Genomic DNA, 22,946 nt, shown 5'->3' with positions numbered 1-22,946 from the left:
AAAGACCTTTTTATTAAAAAATAAGAGGAAAAAAGCACACTCACCAGCTTGAAAGTGACATTTTTATTGGATTGAGGCTCATCAACTATTTTCTGTAAATTTGCAGCAACTGAAAAGAAAAGTAAATTTCAGTCCAACAAAAACTAAAAACACATCAAGACATCAGCTGTCTGGGTTCAAAAAGCAAAAAGATGTGACATTATTTTATTTACACTGCTATTCTACTGTCCTCTTGTCTGACTTGAAAAACAAAGCAAGTCAAACACACCCAGAGCGTCCTTTTGTTTTCCGGCTTCACTGAACCTTACAACCGCTATCTAGCTCAGCGATCACACAACGCCGGTCATAAACTCGGTAAATCAACCCTGGATCTGGCTGTGAGCCACATGAATGGGGCTGAGTTGGCATCTGAGAGTGTGAGTTATTAAGCTTATCATTATCACTGGGATGATGGGATTAGCCTTTTATAATCATATAATCATTCGGCGCAAGTTTATTTTTTAACAATCGGTTAAATCATTACCATGCACACAAGATTATGGAACTAAATTACAGATGCAGTCCCACTAACAACACAAATTATGCAAAGGACAAACAAGTATATTTACAGGGAGGACAAAAATAGTAATTTCACATTCAGGGTTAATGTAATGCTTTGTACTACACCTGCTGAATAAAAAAAAAAAAAATCACCTTAATGTTACTATAGAAGGCCTAGAAGCTTGTAAATGGCTGATTTGCTGTAGAGATAAAGGCTGAATGTTTAAGGAGAGGATATTTGTAGGTAATTTGTAATTCTCATTGTGTGTAAGGCCGTTTTATTCTTTCAGCTGAATGGTGGTGTTAAACAGTTCTGGGAGCAAATAAAGAAGAAATATAAAAACTTCATTCAAATCAATAAAAAGGCTCACTGCAAATTTTATAAAGTCAAGAAGTATATGGCTTTGGAGCTTTATCAGTCTCTGTTTTATGATTATATTGACATAAAAAGGCCTGCAGAACAATGAAACTGCTTTCAAATGGCAGATCTAAACATTTGAGGTCTGCAAGAACTTCCAGGAATAGTGAAGCTATTTTCATGAGCTTTGATCTGTTTTCTTGAACAAAACCTGTTCTGGGGCAGGTCAGGTGTTCAGCACAGGTTACCACGGTGATGGACACAGGAAGAAGTGAACCACGGTCCTTAATAAAACCTTAAGTCAACTCAAATTCTGCTTTGCAGTACAGGCCTCTGGACTGACCGTTCACTCGATCTGACCTGAGGTATGACACCTGTTAAAGCAGATTTCAGCATAGCTCACACCTCAGGATTGATTTATTGCTGAACTCCATTTGGGTTGTTACTGAGAACAGTATAAACAGTACAGATTTTTAATTTGTCGTTTGAAGTTTTCTTAAACGTCCTGCACATGCTAGTTAAAGAGTTAAACTGTTTGTATGACTGAAGGCCAAGTGACTGGATGAAATGTGCTCTACGTAATGAAAAGATAATCTTTAACCTTCCTGCTGAATGTGTCGAGCAAAGAATGCGTGAACTGGCAGCGAAAGGATTTTTATTACTGACCTATTACTAAGTCCCTCCCGTCCACCAGGCCTGCTGACACCAGCTCCTGCGACACACCATCTGCCGTGTCTGTAAATTCAAAGCATGAGACACCGGCTGTAAAAGGTGCACCAATACGGAACGTACCTCAAAAAAGCAAACAGGGCAAAATCGTGGCTTAATGATTTGTAACACACTTGAGCTCCCCGTGCTAAAAAAAAAAAAAACTCTTCTGGCGTGTTCCGACTGTTCCAAACATGACACCCAGAGCTCACATTTTGTTAAAGTAGACGGTTATCGGAGTACACCAAGCCTTGGTTTCGAGTGATAAAACTGTCTCAATACATAAAGCCCACTTACCTCTCCCTGGCATAAATTCAAAGCGGATGTCATTTAGCTCCTTCTTTGAATTTCTGAAGGGACAAAGGAAAGAATACAGATAAGAGGTGGAAAGTTCATAGAGTGTAAAGAAAAGGTGATGGCTAGATTGACAAATCATCCCCTCATTTTAGGTGGTGATGGGGAAAGCATACCTTAACCTTAATACCAAACTAATGGGAGCCTTAACATCGCCAGAGGCAGCTGGAGTCTGTTGGAACAGATACAAACATTTAATTTGCATAAAATGAAAGCTTCATTAATAATTTGCATCCCTACATGATGTTAAAAACAGCTTGTAGTGAATTGTGAATTTGCAGTGTTAAAATAAACCTCGTGATGGCAAAGACAAACTAAGGAGACTGGCCTGAGTGGGAACAGTAGCAGCAGCAGCAGCAGGTAGGCCTGGTGTGGGAGATGCAGCCTGGGCAGTGGATTGAGTGTTGACTGGTGTGGGCTGCAGTGGAACTTGGCCTGCAGCCTGAGGTAGTTCAGCCTGACCGGCGGCCATCGGCTGGAGTTGACTACTTAAAGGCTCAGGAGTCTGGAAAACCTGAAGGAAAAATGGGTTGAGTGGTCCACCTTTTGGCCCCAGACTGAAATATTGTATTTCAAAACCAAGGAAACTAAACAATAAGTCTGTCTCCAAGTAAGAAGCATTCAGTTCCAAAATGGATGTGCTCCGTTTGTTGTGGCATCTAGTGGCACAGAGTGTTTAAATTCCTTCAACAAGGAGAAAATGGTGGCATCATCTGTTACCATATTTCCTTTATTTACTTCGTCGTTAGAGGGTAAGAGGCCTTTATTTGAAGCAGGCATGTATTAGAAGCAAGCCTTTATCTCTAATTCCCTCCATTTGAGAAGCAAAATTATTCCTTTTTGATCCACTCCCATTTGCACAAATGCACTAGCCTAGCCGCGCTAGACAACCCACGGCAACGAATTTAATTCTCTGCCAGGGAGGGTCTAGTTACCCTCCATAAGGCTCGAGGTTGGATTCTCCTAAAACTGGCCGGACCAATCACCATGAAGTGTAGAGTCAGAAGGCGGGCGTAACTAAGTGACGACAGAGGCGCGACGATTCTGACAGAAACAACCGGCGCACAATAAACATCTTTCGACTCAGCTTTGGCCACAGCCCTTAAAGATTTGAAGCTAAAATTCAACTTGAAAGATAAACAAAGGACGGCACTGAAGTGTTTCATTGAGAAGAAAGACGTATTTGGACTTATGCCGACGGGATATGGTAAATCCTTAATATACCAGTTGGCTCCGCTGGTTGGGAAGCTAATGGGACTTAGCCACAATCCGCCGGCGCTCTAGGAACTACGTCAGCCTATTCGTTGCACTGATTGGTTGTATACCTACCCAATTGCTGCAGAGTGATTTGATAGACAACCTTTTAGCCCGCCTCCCTCCCTGTCGAACGGCCCTAGACCCTTGTGCCTCAGAACATGGGTCTAGCGCGGCTAGGCTACAGATCCATTACAAATAAAACCAAATTCATTCACATTCTTTCATAGATGTTGATTCTACCCAAATATATACCAAATGATCCCAAAGTGCAGAAACTACATCTGAGCAAAAGAGCAGCATTTTTACTCACCTCTGAATTCTGCGATCCCTCCTTCACTCTGGGTGACTGTTTCAAAAACAGAAGAGGATAACGGTCAGAGAAGGACTTCACTGTGACGACTTCAGCAAAGCAAAAACAGCCCGCATGGATGCAAAGAACACACAGAGCGGAAAAGATAAACGGATTAAAACGGCGCACTCGTTTACGTTGCTCACTTATCTGTCCTCTTAGTTTATTGTGGTTTCCATTGAGGTGAAGCAGTGAAGCTATCATCGCAGTGGGAAAAGAGATATGATATTGTAATAATACTTTAAATACACTTCACTGACTGGTGCTGATACGGGAGATATAAGAGTATTTATCGACCTAACACTGCAAATCGATAAGCAGTACCGATTTATGGGATTTGCAGGATTTTTGCATCGATATGTTAAATCCAGTGACTTGTCAGATATTTAACTGAATTTATTTCCAGTTTCTTAGATGAAAAATGACTAAATCTTTACATGTAAGCCTCACAGAATAAAGCTAAAAGATGATTTATTTGTAAACGAGTGACACATTCTACAACTGCGCTTGTGTTTTTAGTTTTTTTGAAAAGCAGAAAAGCAATATAAGTGAATGCAAAATCAGGAGGAAGTCACGCTGATATATTGTAAGAGCGCTTATCTGCAAAAAGAAAAGGTCCAGTTTAATCCAACTCTGAGGAACATAGAGGCAAACAGAAGCTTTGCAGGCCAAATGAAGACAAACTGACTTTGACTGAGGAGACGTGATGTGGCGTCTGAGCTGACGCAAGAAATCGGCTCAGGAATCTGCTGTGTGACTCACAGAAAGAGACTGTATTCGTCTCTACAGCCCAGAGATTACACAGGTACTCAGCCAGGCTCTAATGCTTATCAATTCACTTTAAATGTAGTGAGAAAATATGCAGTCATTTGAAATATTGATGGATGACGACGAATTCAGGGTAGTTTGGAAACATTATCCTACAGCTCTAGTGGAAGAATTTTAAGTTCAGTTTGCCAACAAGCAGCCGATTACAAAGCAGCGAGAAAGGAGCAGAGATAATATAAAAGTTTAATTCCTTGATGGTCATTAGTGCTCTGTTTGAAGATCATTACAAGGCTGATAAGTAATGTTCCTTGTTTTTTTAATTAAATATGATTTGGTCAGTATAAATTTAAAAAAAAAAGTGATTTAGAAATAGAAATGGAAATACAGATGGCTTCCAGGAAAGGTAACTCTCACTCCTTTGATTACATAATTCTAGTCTAAACATGAAATTTTCATTAGAAGTCTATTGTGGAGCTGATTTTAATTTTGAAAAAGCCACTATATCTGTAACACTTTAGTAAAAACCACACATTTGTCTCCTCCTCCATGTGACACAAAATATATCACTCTTTAAAAAGACACCTAGAGGGTGACTAATGGACTCAGACGAGGTTGACTTGTGGGTCAAATTCCACTCACGTGTGATCTGCAGCATGCACAGATTTCTGCTTAGGGAAAAAGCAGTAAAGCCTTCTGACCAACAAACCTGTTGCATAACTCTGGTAATTACCAGTCATCTTAGGTTAACGTCAAGCTATATAAGACTACGACAAAATCATTGCTTTATGAAGGATAAGAGCTCATCTGTGTGCAGATTTGCTCTTCTAAAAATCTTTCATATTTAACCAGGCACCAAAATGAGCCCTGATAATCTGTTTTGTCATAACTGAAGGATAAACTTTAATAATTAATAACTATATAACCGTTTCCAGCTTCCACGGCCTTCTTCTAACGCTTGTGTATGCAGCCCTCCTGCTAAAAGTCATCTATCTGTCCACATGCTCCCCTGCTAACATGTGAGAGTCCTTCCTTGTTAAGGGAACGCCATCTGTATCGTGGTGGCAAGTGAACAACCCTGGATGCAGGCAGCTCGAGTGGGTAGGAGAAGCGCACTTGTCGCCTGGGGGCGCTAACAGGTTTCACCTGCTGCTCCTTGTCCGTCAGACAGAACATACACACAGGGAGACTCAGTGGAGAGACAATGGACAAGCATGCTACTGCATAGACATGAGAACGACAATTTAAACAGAGTACAGCGATTAAAAGACATGACATGTGGAGTATAACAAAAGTGTTAATGTGTGAGGAGAAAGAAATAAGATTAGTCTCACCCTTAAGGCTGCAACAGCTGCTTTGCCTTCTTCACTTTCTTCATCCAGCTCGTCGTCGCTCCATTCCCACTCGCCATCCTCTGTTTTATGCAGCCGGCCACTGGAACCTGGCACTCGACGTACCTGTTACACGTACACACAAGTGAGCTCATCTTCTTAGCAATAAAGCACCAAGTGTAGCTTTAAACCTTTGCCCTTTTACCTTTTTCGACCTCTCTGTTATTGTGGGCGCCCTCTGAAGTAGCTTCTCATGTAAATACTCATGGGTCTGTCATGAGAGGAAAGAAAAAAATGCCTGTCACTCCACTACATCTGTTTATTGTGTTGCCTGATTAAGTCTCACATTACTCAGAGGTTTATTCCATAATGAGCTTCACTAAGACTCCTCAGCACTCTGGCTTTATGAAATTTAGGATTCAAAATCCCTGTAATTCATTTTACAGCTTTAAGCAACTCAGCTCTATCATATGAGTGAGTTGCTGACCACATGAAGGCCAATGAGGGCTCACAGGTCTCCAAAAAAACGGTGTCTGTTTTTTCTCCGCTCAGGCTTATTTTAGTCTTTGGAAGCAGTTTATCAAATAGTCTCCCCCTGTGGGCAAGTTCAGCAGCCGTTTTAGATCCATCTCAGGATTAACTTACACTAAACTGATGCTTTCTTTGTTTGATTTAACCTTTTACTTTATTGTTGCATTTTAACAGTGTCTGCTTTCAACAGATGGCAACATTTCATCAGGAGAATAGCATATGTGAGTGTTATATTCACATTAAAGTCCCTGCTGCAGAGTGACACAGTCCTCTTTTTTTACTAATTTATATCAGAGGCATCTGTGCTCTGAAATGATGAGCAAGCCTGTCCTCTGCTGCAAGTTCAGAGTACTGCAGTTGTGGCTGCTGATGAGGATCATGCCCAGAAAGCCTACCAGGTTGTATTTGGGCTGTGTGACTCGCTGAGCCAGCACTCTAGTTGTTGCAGTTGCTAGGGTACTGGGCAGTCAGAGGCTGATGTTACACTGCCTTTGTTACAAACAGCTCTGTATGGCCAGTAATGATGATCTCAGCTTGGGTCAGCCACAGTGACAAGTTAAGAAGTACCCTGAATCACACAAACATCTCAGCAAGACACTGTTTTGTTTTTTCATCTATTTCTACAATAATCTCTTCCTGTGTCTTTTTCAGAGCTTCAAGAGCTACAAACACTCCATCTACAGCCATTAGGAGCAGCACATTGTTTAACACAAGGCCATACTGAGGCCATTCAGACACCATCACGTCTGCAGGTACAGACTTTTGCTCATCAACTCAATCTAGTGCTTCCTAAAATGAGGATGATGCTGACTCAATGAGCAACTGATTCAGTTTAAGGTCCGGGGGGAGCTCCAGCACCTACCTTTGCTTTCTGAAAGAATTTATGCTTCAACAGCTCTGAGGACGTCGGCCTGAAAACAGCAGAACGACACTGAATTAATTCTATTAATTTGACTTGTTCGAGCTTTTGTAAGAACTCGGGAACCCATGTTTTACAGAACCGGTGAAGTGTGGTGGAACAAAATGGCAGCGGTCAGGACAAAGAAAGCAATTATGTGCTTCTTTGCTTTACAAGTGCTACGCATTATAAACCAACTGTTAACTGTCCATAACTGAACACCACTTTCTTCTTTTGTAATTAATACACACAGTAAGTTAGCATACAGCACAAAAATGATACATTTGATGAATTATTTATCCTTGAAGCCACTGTAAAGTATTCTGTGTTGTACGAGACAATATAAAAACCAACCGGCACCTTTTCTCCGGGTCCTTCTGTAGACACAGTGAGATCATCTTCCTGAAGGATTTGCCGTATTTCTTTACCATCTCCTTGTCTGTGATGCCGGTCTCCAGAGCTGGAGGATCATTCTGCAGCGTCAGCATCAAGACCTGAAGACACCAGAAACACTTTTTACTCAAATATCACAGCTATATTTGCTCCATGTCACTAATAAATGATAATAATTTACTTTTAAAAGGAGGTTTGATCGTCCTACAGTGTTCTTACCTTCATTGGTGGGTATTTGTGATAAGGTGCAGCTCCCGTGGCTAGCTCAATGGCCGTGATTCCAAAACTCCAAATATCGGCTTTGAAATCATAACCCCTCACCTGTGGAAGCAATTTTAAGCCGGTCAGGTAATTTGGTTTAAATTAGTTTGGTAAATGTGTATCATGAACAATATCTGTAAAAGAACTTGTGATGTAAATTTGGGGTCAGTGTTGGTTGATTTAACTGTCCTACATAAATAATGGTGACTTATCTCATACTGAGCTGAGAGTTCATAAACCATAAAAAGTACCTCAATATTGCAGTGAGAAAAAAGCAAAATGAGTTTTTAGCATATAAACAGGCTTATTTACCATTTGCACAGTGTGTTCCCAAAGCAGAAGCTGTTCCGACTGTCAGAATTATTTATTCAATGTATAACACACATAATCTGCACATTTAAGTCCTACTGTCTTACTGTTTGGTGGCAGAATATATATATATTGGTAGTACAGATGGTGAGTCATAAGCAAACTTTGTGATTGTCTGATTGTGCCTTCTAACAAAAAGTCGCCAGTTTCTCAAGGTTTCATGCCGGACTGTACTGACCTGCTCCATGACCTCCGGGGCCATCCAGCACGGTGTTCCCACAAACGTCTTGCGCACTTTATTTCGAGTAATATCTCCTCCTGTGGCTAGAAAGGCACTGACGCCGAAGTCTAACGGAAGGAAAAGTGAGACAAAGACACACAATGGACCCAAAGCTGTGAGTAAACATGACATAAAGACGTCTAGTTTTCCACTACAGACTAGACCTCTTGTGTATTAACCCACTGAGACGCTGCAGCTGTCTAAAGGGAGTTCAATAAATGAGATTTCAGCAAAGGTGAGGGGAAACATCTACCTGTTCACACCTTATGTGGATCAATAGTGACAGCTGATGAGAAGTAGTGTTGCCTTGAGGCTAAATACCTGCAATTTGCACTGAGCCATCATCCCCGAGGAGAATGTTTCCAGCCTTAAGATCTCTGTGAAAGACAAGATAAGAATTTGTGTATTAAACAAATCCCTCTTGCATATAGCTGCCAAACCGAAAAATGACTGTGGCTAAAGTCGAATGTATGGCGAACATAAACAGATGAGGCAAGTCAAATCAGAATAATTAAATTAAATTAATTGTCAGGTTCATGTTTTTTGAAACAGTACCCAGTTGTAATTTGTCAACAACATCATCCTCATCCATCTTGGTACCGCAGTCAGCTCTCATATTTCTTATATTTCCAGCACCTTGTTTAAGACTTTATTACTGACACACACAGTCTGTAGTTAATTTGTTCATCCCTGCTCAGCCTCCCCTGGTGGTGATAAGAGGATTCAGCAGGGACATCTGTCTGACTGCCTGTCTGCCACACACAACGAATACTGCCATCTCACCAGCCAGCCAGAGTTGTCATGGCAACAGACTTTCAGAGATAAAGATGAAGGGTCAAGTGAAAGGCGAGGGCATAAAAAGTAGGGAAAGCAGCGGTGTCACGGTGGACAAGCCAGTTCTCTCCGCTTTCCAGCTTCTCAGGAAATGAATGTCGATTTCAACAGAGAATAATGAAATAAACGCTTTAACGGGGCACAGAACACCAACCTCAGAACGTCATCCAACAGATTTGGTTTGTACAAATTACCATCAGACAGCTCTCTGAACTGTACTGACATGCAAATGATTCAAAAGAGATGCAATTGTAACCACAGAGCAGTTCCTGTTGTTGCCAGGTGAGGGCACTGGAGTAAAAAACTTGCGGAGGATAAATGCTCTTGGATCATTCTAGCAAACAAATTGGTCTGAATGAATGTAAAAATAGAATGGGCTTTAGAGATGAGACATGACACAGCTTTCCAGAAACAAAGACTCCCTTTACCACTTTATTGGGCCTATAATTCATTCCAAACAGACTGTAAAAATGTGCCAAATTCCAGATATGTGGGGGGCAAGTGCTGCAGGAGGAATTGTGGTTGCGGAAAAGATTTTTTGAGCTACTCGGAGAAGGATACTACTGGGGCGTGCATACGACTTGAACTGCATGCTAACATTTTCCCTGATGCACAAAAATACTTGTGAAGGTCCCAGGTTTGTAGGAAAAAGTGAAGGACGTGAAGTAGGCAGTTTGGCTCAAGTCCTCTTCTCCTGCAGCCACAGCCCAGAAGTGCAGTCTTCACAAGCAAGCTACTTAGGACTCAGTGTGTTAAAGGGACCCCTGAGTTTGCAGGCCACAGTTTAGATCTTTGTTCAAATCCTGATGAATAGCTACTTGAGTGCAGAGGCCACTTTTGCTAAGTGTGCTCCAGAAAAATACCACACAGCCAATAGATCTCATAGCGACAAGCGCCAGGGAGTGGCAAACACTGAGCCCCAGAGGGAGGAATGCAGCATATGTGACATATTAGGGACCAAAGTCTGAAAGTAAAGGATGGAGATTCCAACTGCAGGGCAAACTGGAGAATACGAAATAACCGGAAGACTGAAATATGACACAGGATGGGGTATTAGCTGACTTCATCAATACCTTCTCAAAACAGAGAGCTATGAGTAAGCAGCTCACTCAGAAGGAGCTTTTTGTGTACTATATGGGGCAAAACTTTGATGTGCATTTAGATGATTTACGCAACTGTCACACTAGGAATGATGCAGAGGAAGGGAAAGGGCGGATGAAAAACAAACATGACAGCCTTCGCTAGTAGCTTTAAGAACCACCGTTAGAAACGTCTGCTGTCGTCTGTGCTCAGCGGCTCTCCGGCTTGTCACTCTGCTGCCCTGACATAACAGTTAGGTGATATCAGGTCACAGTATTTTACGGTTTCTCGCCCACGCTACCTTTTCACGAAGAACACGCTCATCTTCTACCTTTGGTGTTAGCACATACAACAGGTATCGGTTACATCTGGTCATTTGAGATGTTGCTTTTTAAGGATTGGAGGGGAGGTGCTCAGCTGAGGCTGAAAGACAAGTTCGGGGGTATCCTAAAATACTTTCCCTCGTTTACACAACAGCACTGTCCATCTCTAGGAACGTCCGGTCATGTCTTCTGTTGCCTGTGATTGAGAATTTAGCCAAGGCTAATGATGCCCAGTATTCACATTTTGTGTTCAGTGCGAGCCAGTTTAACATCGAGTTCTGCCAACTTTTTCACAATAAAAGTCACATTTAAGAGTCTACAGCCATGTTAGCTTTTTCATGAGGCTGTGCTTTGGAACACTGGTCCTTTGAGCAAAATTTTAACATTGGAAAGCTAACATGGCTTAATATAACTCAATGCTAGTATGTTGGTGTTAGAAGACATAATGTTCACCATGTGTGAACATTCTGCATTTGTCAATTAGTGCTGAACACAAATATGTGGCAACCAGGGTTCATCAGATGACCACTAAAAGCAAGTCAGTCCCCACAGACCCCTATGTTAAATACCAAACTTTACAGCAGAAATAAAAATATTAACAACCTGACGCTAAAAATGTTTTCAGTCTAGATAGCTATTTTTTTCCCCATTCATGGCAACTGTACAGGGGCTGAATTTGCGCATAACTCGCCTGTTTAAACTGCATTAGGTCTTAATATTATACACAACTCAGGGCGTGGCCACTGTGAGTGACAGGTTGGTCGATCAAAGTTACTCAGCGGCAAAGTTATTAGGGTTCATCATTTGGATAACAGGTATGTGTGGAAAAAAATTCAAGGCAATTCATCATATAGCTGCTGAGATATTTCAGCCAGGAGCAAAGTGGCAGACTGAAACTCTGGCATCCCTGCAATCACTTCTCTGCTGTTGCTACAGATAAAGATCAAGAATCAACACATTTTATTGAAGTTAACTTAATAAGTTAGTCCCTGACTCTGCTGACTCAAACAGTTTTTGTTTGAGGTTCTACATCAAAATGAGTTTTATTTAAATTGAAAGCCTAAAGCTATGGCTCAGAGCCATCAAATCCTCTGAGTTATTTCAGGACTCGCTGTGTATATGCGTCTCTGTATGACATCATCGTCACTACACGCTGCTCAGCTTGTTGAAATTCACAGAACCAAATTAATGTCTAAGAAATAATTTTCAAGTGAATTTTCTCCTTACTATGCTCCACAGTGATAAAAGACAAGATGTGACGCTGAACCATTCACAAAGAGTGATCAAGGCGATCTGATTGTACCTCCTGCGCTCATTCAAGAACCATGGAGGCTATGGTTCACTGCAGCAGATTGTAATGTTCGGAGAAAAAGGCTGCAGAGTGCAGACAGTCATTAACATTCACAGGAGAGGAAGAGGAGGAGGGAGGAGGAGGAGGTGGTGACACAATGCACCATGCAAGTTCAAAGAAATACTGTAGCAGACAGGCAAAAAAAAACCTTCAAGTTCCAACTCCTAGTAGTCATCCAGCCATATGGTACAAAAGTAGGTGGGCTTGAGCCTGAAGAATAACTGGCAAATTATGTTTGTTTCCGTGTTAGGCACATGTTGCTAAAACCTAGAAGCTGTTATGTAACCACAAGAGCTTGAAAATTCAACCAGATATGTATAGTCTCTTCATATTTATGACCTACTGAAATGATAGCCAGCCTGTAGCCAGGTGGGAACAGCCGTGGTATGAAACTGTCAAGAAGATTTATCATTCTCATCTGGCAGCACTCGCACCTTGCAGCTCCACCGGGTCACCTCCTATGACATTACATCCTGGTGCCAGGCACACAGTGCCCCTAACAGGGTCGTAAAATAGGGTTTATTAGATACCCCGTGGGTCTCTCATAAGGATGAAATACCTTTTCCATCTTCCCCTCTTTTAAGAATACCCTGCTGACCACCAAATTATCTTCCCTCTGCATCTATATTTTGATTGCTTTTTCCACACTGCTGAATTTCATACTCATGTTTTTCCAAATCAATTTGTTATTTTTTTTAGTTCACCAACTTTCCTGAAATGCACAGCAGGAGCCTCTTTGCTCCCAGAGACAGCCATTACCTGATCATTACTGTACCACACACTGAGTAATTTGCTGGGCAAAACCCTCCCACTCATCTCATAAGTCAGCTAAAAGGCGAGTAAGAGCCTGACCACAGCAGCAACATCCCTGCTGTCCAGAAGGCATTTACATAATTAACTTGAAAGCTGATTTTCTACAATTCACTGACGGAACTGAGAATAAGTAGAATTCTTCTCCTACCATGTGTATGGTGTCTACCTGCTGCTGAAGTTAGAGAACAAGTGACACCTTTGAATCACTGACTTTCCGAGCTGCTGTGAATGAGGAGGTGGAGCAGTTCGCCGTTTTGTGGTAAATGTCTCCAGTTGAGCCTAGACCCCAGGCCATAAGACTCTAATTGCTTTCCTGCCATCCTGGGCTGGATGCAGCGTATCATGTGACACTTTCTCCCTTTCTTCCTCTTCGTAGAGCCTCACCCCCTTGACTCTCGTCTCACCCCTGCCCGAGGCTCCGACTCATATGATCCAGCTTACACAAGGTAAATACACATGGCCATATGCACTAATTTACATCAGCAGACACTGATCAACTGACCGTGGCCCCTCCAATCTCAGCATGTCAACAATTTTCACTGCTGGGGGATTACTTCACGTTTCCTTTTCCACAAATCACACCTTAGAGTCTTGGGATGAAGTGGTGTGGTGAATTAATGATCCATTCTTGTTTCCCTAATGTCTCCGTAAAACAGGGCCGTGTTAAAGGCAGCTTTTACTCAGGAAAAACATTTCCCTCTCTCTGGCATTGACCGATAACCCCGTCACATTATGCTGAAAGTGGATACTTACATCCTGCAGCAGCAGCACATTGCAGTGGATTTTCCTTTTAATTAACCCAGTAATTTAAACAGTATTTACGCTAATACCTTACATCTCTACCTATATTTTCCAAGGCACAGCAGTTTTCTCATTAGCAGCCTAATGAGCTGATTGTTTATTTGCTTCATCTACACGGCTGATGACAATACATTCCTCATCCGAGCTCGCAGTCAATCAAGCCTCCCTCTGTTTCTCATTGGTATGCTACTCTGAAAGCTGCTCAGCACTTAACCAAGCCAGAATGCTATGCATTATTTACACATGTAGCCTGTCCCCGGCTATGTGTGTGTGCCGGTGGGAGAACAGAGGAGTAGCATGAAGAAGTGAGTAATGAATATTAAATGCATAAGCAGCATTGTGAAGGCTTAGAGTTCATTGTAACAGCCTGAGAGCAGTGACTAAGGTAGGTCTTGAACTGAAGTGGAGAGCTTTCAGGATCACATTCCCTGTTGCATGCAAACTGGTTATTGACTCATTTCACTTACATATTAATAAAGTAACACTTTACCATTATTGGCCTGGAAGTGTTGATCTACTTACACGTCCTGCAGCAGTTTCCAGTTTAAAGTTATTGCAGTTTATTAAGCCACTGACTCCTTATACCATGTGTTTAGGAAAAAATGAAAGTGGGCAAACTGATTTTCATTCACAGCGTTTCTATAATGACAAGCCATAAACTCTTAACTACTGCCTCTTCTTCTGGAACATTTCTCACAGTCCCACTGGTGAAGTACAATGTCTCAGCGCTGGACAGATCCCAGTATCATCCCTGACTTTTAGAAGTATAATTGGCGGTCTGAAAATTTCCTTGGGTGCCATCATACATCTAATCTGATGAAGAATGCAAACCACTACTGCATATTGCATTTTGAACTGAACTGTGTACTAAGACTATGAATTTCTCTGCACAGGTCACCAGAGATTTCACTTACTTGTCTTGACTGACCGAAGAAATATGTGACAAGATCACTGAAAAATGGAGATAGTATGAAGCCTGATTAAGATAAAGAGCACATAATGGCATAATTAATCACTATAATGTTTAAAAATAGCCCGGAACGCCACTAAGTACATTAATGAACCCAAGGAGAGGAGCCAATGCTGTAAAGATGTCTCAGTGTGACACATGAATTCATTGATATTAAAATCTATACCTTCAAAACATGAATTTATGGTTGTCTCATTAAAATGCAAATTTATTCCACAATTCATCTAAGCCTGACAATGCGGAGGTTTCATAATGCATTGTGTATGTGTTTACAAAAATGTGCCAATACAAAAACTATACACGACTAAAACATAATGACATTTACTACGGGGACGACACAGAGGAGAAAACCAAGGGCAGACGTCTGTATTTCTGCTTCATAAACCTTTAAAGTGAAGTCTAATAAAAGCGTTTGTCTTCAGTAGTGATAAAAAGTCCTTTGTCAGTTTTATTATGGTACCAGTGTGCAGGGCAACAAGTCTTGTTACCTGTGGATCTGCCCATTCTTGTGTAGGTACTCCAGGCCTTCGAGCACGTCTTTCAACACGGTGGCTATGCTGGCCTCGTCCAGGACACCAGTCTTGTGTTCACCTCGCGAGATGATATGCTTGATCACATCCAGCACTGAGCCTAGAAAACAAATCAAACTGGTTGATAAAAAAGGCTAGACTTACAACGTCATCTTTTTCTGTGTTAAAAACTCAATTTGTGACTGTCAACTGTAATGTCAGACAGAAAATAAAACCCTGCAGCAGTTAAATTCTTTATAAATGGCTGGTTAAATGAACTTCTTCTGGTTTCAATTGATGACTGCATGCGCAAAAAGTCACCTCAGGCAAGCTAATGTAATTGGTTTAATCTGCTGTGCACCAAAACATATTCATACAAACACATACTTCTTGTTGGATTGGCAGCTGTTCAGTCAAGTTAATTCATGTATAATCTTATATTGTTAGGACAAATTAGATTTTTGGGACAGAAGGACCATTTTTCCCCCCCAATTCTGAATGAAAAACTGGATTTTATTGACAATCCAAATGACTTAGCTGCGTCAAGACAGAAAGTCCTAAACCACAAACAGCACAATGACCTTTTAACTTGGCCATGGCAAAACAGACCAATCATGGAGGGAGACAATTCAGAGCATTCATTACCATGCATTTTAAAAGGTAAAGCCACTAGTTGAAACAAATTTACACAGTGCTATGATTTTTTAAGTGTGAATGAGAAAAAAGTATCAGCATTTCAATTTATGACATTTTTTGGTCAAGTGACTTTAATTTAGACCGTTAAGACACACAATCTTTGTTTGTGGTTCTCCATCCAAAATGAGCTCCACCTGAATGCTTTTAGTCGGAAAATGTGCTGTTATAATCACCATGGCTACTGTCAGAGACTCTCTACTGTTTGCTGTCTGTAGCTACAGAGTTCAACTCTCAATCACACTATCATTGCAGTCTGTCTCTGCAGCTCAGTTCAACTTGCTCAAATTCATTATTTAGGTGAAAAATCTGACTTTAATGGCATTGGAACAGGGCAGAAATCCGGTTCAAATTAAGTATGTGGGTTAGTATTTGAGGGTATAAGTCAAACAGTTGTTTTTGTGTTCACTAAATAGAGAACCAGTGTAGCTTTGTTAAGTGACCTGGCCTGGTTAGGGCCATAAAGACAGGTTACCATGTCTCCCACAGTCTGGCTCCTGCTGCATAAAGGAGAGCTCTGGCTGAAAAGTCAGACTGCTGTCGGTGTATAATTTCCTTTGTGCTCCTTTCCACAGAATAAAGAACATCTCTCTGAAAAGAGGTTCAGTATTTGCATTCCATATGACACAAAATTGGACAACACTGGTGAATGGGGACAAAGCAGAGAAGCCAAAAGAGCGTCACTTGCCTGACAAGCTTTATTGTGCTGCGGTGATACACCAACACAAACATCCCTCTGCCACACTGTCTGTCTGTCCCTGCTTCTCTGACACACACACACCCACCCAACCTCAGCACTTGCAAACAAAAGCTGGAAATGGTTTCCTCAAGGTCCAGAAACTGCTCATGACACAATTCCAGGATTAAATTGATTGTGTTTTAGCAACAGTGCCAGGCTTTGGGTGCAAAGATATTTATTTGCTCAATCACTTCAGGATGTCCTCGCCTGCAGCACTCAGTCGAGCACTCACTGCATTACCCAGGGGAGCCATGGATGATGGGTCACCTGAGACGAGACGGTGTTATTGCACAGTCGCAGGCACAGCGAGACAGAAAGGCAGAGTAAGAAGGGAGTGAGGGAGAGGCGGTGAGTTCAACGGGTTCTTCACGCAGTGACAGTGCACAGAAGAAAATGTGATTCAGCACCGAGGGAGAGAAGACAAACTCATTCAAAGCAAAGGCGGTAGAGGGAAGGCGGGAAACAGCATCCTAGATGTGTGTCTGAGTGTGTGAGACAGTGGGTGTGTATGTGAGCATGTGAGTGAGTGAATCGGGGGAGGAAAAAAAAAAGTGAGAGGAGAGTGTAGGAAGAGTGCAGCCTAGCATCTCTGATGTGACAGCTCTTTGAAGCTCATTGAGAAAAGGCTGCCTGTTTGATTTTCTTCTTCTGTTCCTCCTCCACACACGGTTCCCCTCCTCTCTCTGTGCTACTGCACTCAGGCTGATTTTCATCTCCATGTCTGAAATGGCTGGAGGGAGGAGAGGTAGTGACAAGAACTGACAGGTGACAACGAGGAAGGCACTGCAAGTGAATGGAGCAGAGTTCAAATTAGAGGGAAATGTAGTCCTAATGAGCTCACAAATGAACGTGTGATTACACAAGAAAGCGGTCAAGTAGTTAATGTGCCTGACCTTAAATCTTTGCTCAACAGGATATGAAAAGTTACAGCTTCATTTTATCTTTGTGCCATTAAAGAAATAGTTTGACATTTTGAGAAATGTGCTAATTCGCTTTCTTTACGCTCAGCATGATGCTACTGCCTGCAGCTGGCGAACTCAGTTTAACTTAAAGAAAACCAGATCCTGTTCACGGAAAACAAAATCTGCCTAGCAGCACATCTGAAGCTCACTAATAAACAAGTATCCTAGTTATTTTTGTCATCTTTAAGTATAAAAATAGCATTTTTCCCAAAATGTCAATCAACTAAAGCTTTACAAAGAGGGTAAAGCAAGATAAATAGTGTATAGCAAATAATTTCACTGCTTTTGCACTGACAAGTCTCCTTTAAGCTGAGGTGGCTCTAGGAAAAGGTCCTGAAGTGCTGACAAGCACAGCGTGATGCAGGCTTTGGAGGATCACTAAATGCCAGCCTTGTCAGCCTCTTTCAAATTCATCTGATTGAACTCTTCATGCCTCATTAGGTTGTTTCAGCAAGCTGACACTGACTGACAGGTTAACAATCCAAAGGTTCATTTTGCATGGGAAAGGCAAGACAAATGACACCTGTTGGCCTGGTTCGGAGAGTGCGAGTCCAAACCCCAGAGGAAGACTTTACACAAATCACAGGGAATGAATTAAGTCCTGAAGGCGAAGTGCACTGTAAAGCATGCAAATACTCTGGAAAATGCCAAATCATCATTTCAGTTACACGCTGGATTAGCCAAATCTCACCCTTTCTTTGGACTTTAAACAAAAACTGTGCCCGTGTAAAAGTCGGGGATTCAACATAACTCTGCTCGACTCTACTTCATCCAAGAACATCACCTTCACAGCCTTTTTGTTTTCCTGGTCAGAGCAGGAGCTTTGGGGCTGAGGGAGAGGATGAGAGAGTAAAAGGGGCGGAGAGCGAGGATATGGGAGGTGGACGAAGGAGAGTAGAGCTGGTGCCAACTGTGCTAAAGGCCCATGTGGCATGCCAAGTGAAGTCGGAGGAGGAAAGTGAGGGTGGGGCATGGGAAGGACGGCAGCAAGGTATGGGTGGTGTTAAGGCAGGGTTGTTGGCTCCGGCTGAAGGAATCCTCTATCAAAACTTTTAATTAGTTACGCAATTTTTCCCCGGGGAAAGCCCAATATAACGCGAAAGTGAACAGAGACAATTCTGCATGTCGAACAGATTTCGATCGTCTTCATTCTGTGAACCTGGAGTTATCATTAAAGCTCTCCGTCAGAGCTTTGGCAATAGCTAAGGACCACCTCATGATGTGACAAATCCACCTGATAAGAATCTGGATTCTACGCTGAGTAGCATTCGATTGAGCTCAGCAACAGTCATGGTAGGTCGGGGAAAGCTGCACATTAATCTTCTGGGAACACATTCCTCTGCTTGCTTTGGCATGACTCATATTCTGTCCCTGTGGGTTTCAGTGGATGCCTCCCCGATGTGAATTCAGTCAGTGACAGGTTATGCGGCACTCTAAAGAAACAGTTGTTCACATGTCACATGGAGAACAGGAATTTCCTGAAAAGCCCTTCGCCTGCAGCGCACCTACTTCGAAATTCAGCTCTACAGGTTCGGCCTTGAACGGATTTGTCAGAGAGGAGGTCCGTCCTGAGTAAAGAACAGAGCTCTATTCATTTGGGTGAACTCCTGACATAACGTCTACAACAGGATACTGCAATGGGACCAAGGATATACATCATTTTTTAAGAAACATCACCGCTAACTTACTATTCAGAATTTGTGGTTCAACGTACAAGAGAAATTCTGAGCAGCACCAAGATGAAAAGATGACTAATCATATGGCACATGTACCAGTGGCATATTCAGGTTCTCAGTGGTATGACACTGCTGTCAGTTAAGAGTAGAATAGATCAGTGAAAGATCAATAAAATGCCATTTGAATGAAAAAGCTGTTATACAACTAGCTAAAGAGGCATATTACTATGAAACTGCAATCACTTATTCATTGCTTTTAGTGATCAACTTTGGTTTCTCGGCTCATTGGCTTTCACACCCTCTAATTAGCTATATATGGTCTTAAAGCTGGGGTAGGTGGAAACTTAGAAAAGACATAAAAAAGACGCAGTCCTCCTCCCTTTCCCACCCCTTTTCTAAGATCCTCCCACCAGAGGAGTGTCAAATGTGCAGAGATAGCCGAGCAAAAGGTCTACATTTATTTGTGGCTTCTCACTGAATTCAAACCCTGCTGACCTATTACAGCACCATCCTACTCTTTCTACTAACTTATAGCTGTTAACTTTATCTCGCTTGCTGTGGGTGAAAAGGTCTGCAATTGGTTTCAAATTTTCCAAGCCAAGAAGAGGTACAGATGTTTCCTCTCAGACCACTTGAATTACAATATTCTGAAAGGTTATTATGGAGGTTTTTTGTACAGTCATGCCACAAAATATTGCTTTAGGATGATGCAATTAGCTGAGGTCACGTGTGATGTGGAGTTGTTCAGATGGCCAGTTATAGTTTGCGGTTTAAAATAATTTCTGTAACAAATATACTAAAGATCAAACTGGCACTGCAGGGGCCAGATGGTGCACCCTGGGGTACAAGTACCCACACAAACTAGTGAAACACTAACATGACATCATCTATTAGGGCCATAAACCTATAGTACAGCAACAGTCAAAAATAACAAATGGTTTCCATCAGTAAAATTAGTCTTTCAAGCAATTCAAAAAGAACCTATTATAACTTAAATGTTTACATACTGCCTGTGGAAACATCTGCAAACTATTTAGTTAGGCTGGCGTGAGTTAGTACAACAGTATGTAATTTTATATTCTTCTCCATTACCAGTCGCACCTGTAGGAATGTGCATCCATCATAGTGCACTTTTACAACAAGATGTCACTATAAAGACATGTCAGAGCTTTGTCAGATCAATTGTGGAGTTGTTATTCGTCTTTCAAAAGCAGAAGGCATAAGACAGGATGGAGTCGGAGGGTGGAGGGTTTCTTACGCTCCATCAAGCCAGAGGAGCAGACAGGACTTGGCCTTCCTCTGGGTTGGTATGCTCTGCCCTGTGGAGTGATGGTCTATAAACTCGACCTCATTTGAGGTCTGTCTCCATGGCAGACGTCGCCATGGCCATCATTTAATTACTCCACACAATAAAACTCAACATCAAGGGCCCTGTTTAACTAGGATAAGGGGAATGAGAGAGGCCATCTTAAGCGGTGTCTGCTCCTGCTGCGAGGCTGGCCGTCTGCTCAAGCGTCGCTTGGCGGGCACAGTGCCCCGGGCCCAGCTGCAACACGGCTGCCAACGGGCTCATGCTCTCAAGTGTATTCGAGGGAGCCAGGCATGCCACCTGGGCACTATCCGTTACAGTGAGACGCTGTTTACAAAGGAGACCTGAGAGGAACAAGGGAGGGCAGAAATAGAGTGTAAATGTTTAGTGTGTGGACGTATCTGTGTACATTTGTGCCTGTATAATCGAGTGAGTGAGATGAAATCAAGGTGGAAAGGGAGACGAGTAGCAATTTTTTGCATCTCTGTAAAATGATAACCTTTACTCTCATTAAGTTACTCCTTCGTGCTTGTCAAATGTTTGGCACAGGACACCTTCATCTGCATGTCGTTTCCCTCTGGGAACTCTGAAAGTTCTTTTTCAAAAACTCTTCTCTCCCACAGGTGGATGAAGAACAACAAATACTACATCAGTTACTGTTATTTTATAATTTGTTTTACAATGCTGCTGACAAAAATAAAGCCGAACAACACAATTAGATCCAGATGCAATTGTTGCATTCTGAGGTTTTGCCCTCCATGGTGGCCTCCTCTTCATGCTCCTCTCACTAGTTAATTGCAGCGCTGCCACATGGATGCCATGACACCAGCTGGTGGTCTGTTATTACCTCTGCCCTGTCATTAGCTGCTGCACTGTACTGAGTTAAAGCCCGGAAAGAGCTGCAGCTCACTGGGGGCACAATGAGGTTCAGTGTTGTCATATTCCCTGCAATCACATCCTTCGCACCAAGTAGTCCACTCCTTCCTACTGGACCACTCTCATTATGAGAGGCCAAGCCGGTACTGACTTCAGGCCAGCAGGGCAAACCAAATCATCCTCTTGGCCCTTTTCTCGAACAGTAATTTATTTTTCATTAGCAAACAATGAGCTTTATTTATTCGTTTGTCCTTTGGAAAGATATTCAGATTGGCAGGCAGAAGTCGAGAGGTGTGTAATAAAAGCTTTAAAGCTCTTGAAGATTTATACGGTGTACTTACCACCACTGAGCAGCTTCATAACCAGCCACAGCTCATCCTTTACCACGAAGGAGGTGTAGTAAGACACGATGTTGGGGTGGTGGCACTGGCTCATGGCCTGAATCTCTTTCTGTTGGAGAAAAAAAGATGAAAGGGACAATATCCAACTAATCAGAACTGTTTGACAACAGACGACGTATTTATTTGCCATCAGTTACATAAAGCTTGTGGAATCTTTCAAAGCACTGAGACATCAGCTTTTGGTAGAAATGGGTTGAAATATTACAGTGGAGCCAATGGATTTTTATTAATGACCCATGGCAGAAAGAAAACAAACATTCTTAGAGCAGTTACAAAATTTTGTACAAGTGAAGTAAATTAAAACACCCAGTACAGCTTCCTTATGATTTCACCCCAATCCTACAGAGACAACAGACTAAATATTCTTACTCCCACCAAAAGCAATGTAGAACTAAACTGAATGCAGCCACAATAAAGGCTTGTGCCTTTGATGCTTCACACATTCTTGAAATTTAGTGCGTGCGATACCTAAAATGTTCATGATGTCAGAAGAGAAGTAGGCTAGGTCAACGTAACGCACATCTACGCAGAAGCAAAAATTAAAAAAAAAAAACATTAAAAATGGCCGGCACTCAGCCCTTTATACAGCTGTAAAGCTCTCTTTATGTGTGTGCACTTGGAAAGCAGGAGAGCTGAGGTAATGCTGGCACTGAGGTCTAATCCATCACTTCAGCACCAGTCCAAAAGTCGTTTGAGGACAGACAAGCTTCCTGAGAGAAAGAAAATCGGGCTGACTTTGGAGGTGGGACCACTGACTCAATGAGGTTTTGCATTCATTTCCACACTTGAGTACTTGACAAAGTGTTAGCTGGAACGCCACAGTAGCATTTGGCGTGTAACAAAAACAGCATCTTTGCACTTGCTGCAATCAAAAGGGATATCACTACTTGAGACCGAACAGATGTGAGTTATCAGAGCATCAGGCTAATACAGCTAACCGGTCATTAAATCCTTGTGGTTATCAAACAATAATACTGGAGTGTTTTTCCTGGCTCAGAATGGTCCATTTGAGGTCGACTACACAGAACAGTAAGCATGATCGATCTGCTTACAGTAAAGGCAATAAGTCTGTGCTCAAATATGACAGAATCTGTGCATTTTCCTGTAATTTCTTACCTCACTAAAACCTCTAAATCCTTACGCTGCATATTACCATTTATCAAACCGAAAATTCTAATTCTTTCGAGCCAAGTAATCAGGTTTAATGAACAGAAAACTACTGGTTGTGATTAAGGTAATTGAGCATTCATTTAAATCAGTCAAAAAAATGTCTTC

The 22,946-nt window shown here is 42.0% G+C and overlaps 1 protein-coding gene across 2 annotated transcripts in view; it reads right to left on the bottom strand.

Moving 5' to 3' along the window:
* Positions 1 to 22,946, bottom strand: part of oxsr1b (oxidative stress responsive kinase 1b) — a 42,160-nt gene that overhangs the window by 2,800 nt on the left and 16,414 nt on the right. The window contains exons 3-18 of one of the 2 annotated variants that reach the window (XM_022216012.2): positions 21,612 to 21,720; positions 14,995 to 15,136; positions 8,656 to 8,711; positions 8,293 to 8,402; positions 7,704 to 7,805; positions 7,452 to 7,585; positions 7,056 to 7,104; positions 5,868 to 5,933; positions 5,666 to 5,788; positions 5,409 to 5,486; positions 3,528 to 3,563; positions 2,289 to 2,474; positions 2,077 to 2,132; positions 1,904 to 1,956; positions 1,565 to 1,633; positions 45 to 109 (exon numbers count right to left, since the gene is read on the bottom strand). In XM_022216012.2, coding sequence (XP_022071704.1) covers positions 45 to 109; positions 1,565 to 1,633; positions 1,904 to 1,956; positions 2,077 to 2,132; positions 2,289 to 2,474; positions 3,528 to 3,563; positions 5,409 to 5,486; positions 5,666 to 5,788; positions 5,868 to 5,933; positions 7,056 to 7,104; positions 7,452 to 7,585; positions 7,704 to 7,805; positions 8,293 to 8,402; positions 8,656 to 8,711; positions 14,995 to 15,136; positions 21,612 to 21,720 — 1,434 coding nt within the window. The remainder of the gene's footprint in view (positions 1 to 44; positions 110 to 1,564; positions 1,634 to 1,903; positions 1,957 to 2,076; positions 2,133 to 2,288; positions 2,475 to 3,527; positions 3,564 to 5,408; positions 5,487 to 5,665; positions 5,789 to 5,867; positions 5,934 to 7,055; positions 7,105 to 7,451; positions 7,586 to 7,703; positions 7,806 to 8,292; positions 8,403 to 8,655; positions 8,712 to 14,994; positions 15,137 to 21,611; positions 21,721 to 22,946) is intronic. The other variant, XM_022216013.2, reaches the window with a different exon arrangement.

The sequence above is a fragment of the Acanthochromis polyacanthus genome, chromosome 20 (genome assembly GCF_021347895.1).
Source record: "Acanthochromis polyacanthus isolate Apoly-LR-REF ecotype Palm Island chromosome 20, KAUST_Apoly_ChrSc, whole genome shotgun sequence".
In the NCBI taxonomy this organism is placed as follows: domain Eukaryota; kingdom Metazoa; phylum Chordata; class Actinopteri; family Pomacentridae; genus Acanthochromis; species Acanthochromis polyacanthus.
Note: the sequence above shows the minus strand (reverse complement) of the source record. Positions and strands in the feature narration are given on the sequence as shown.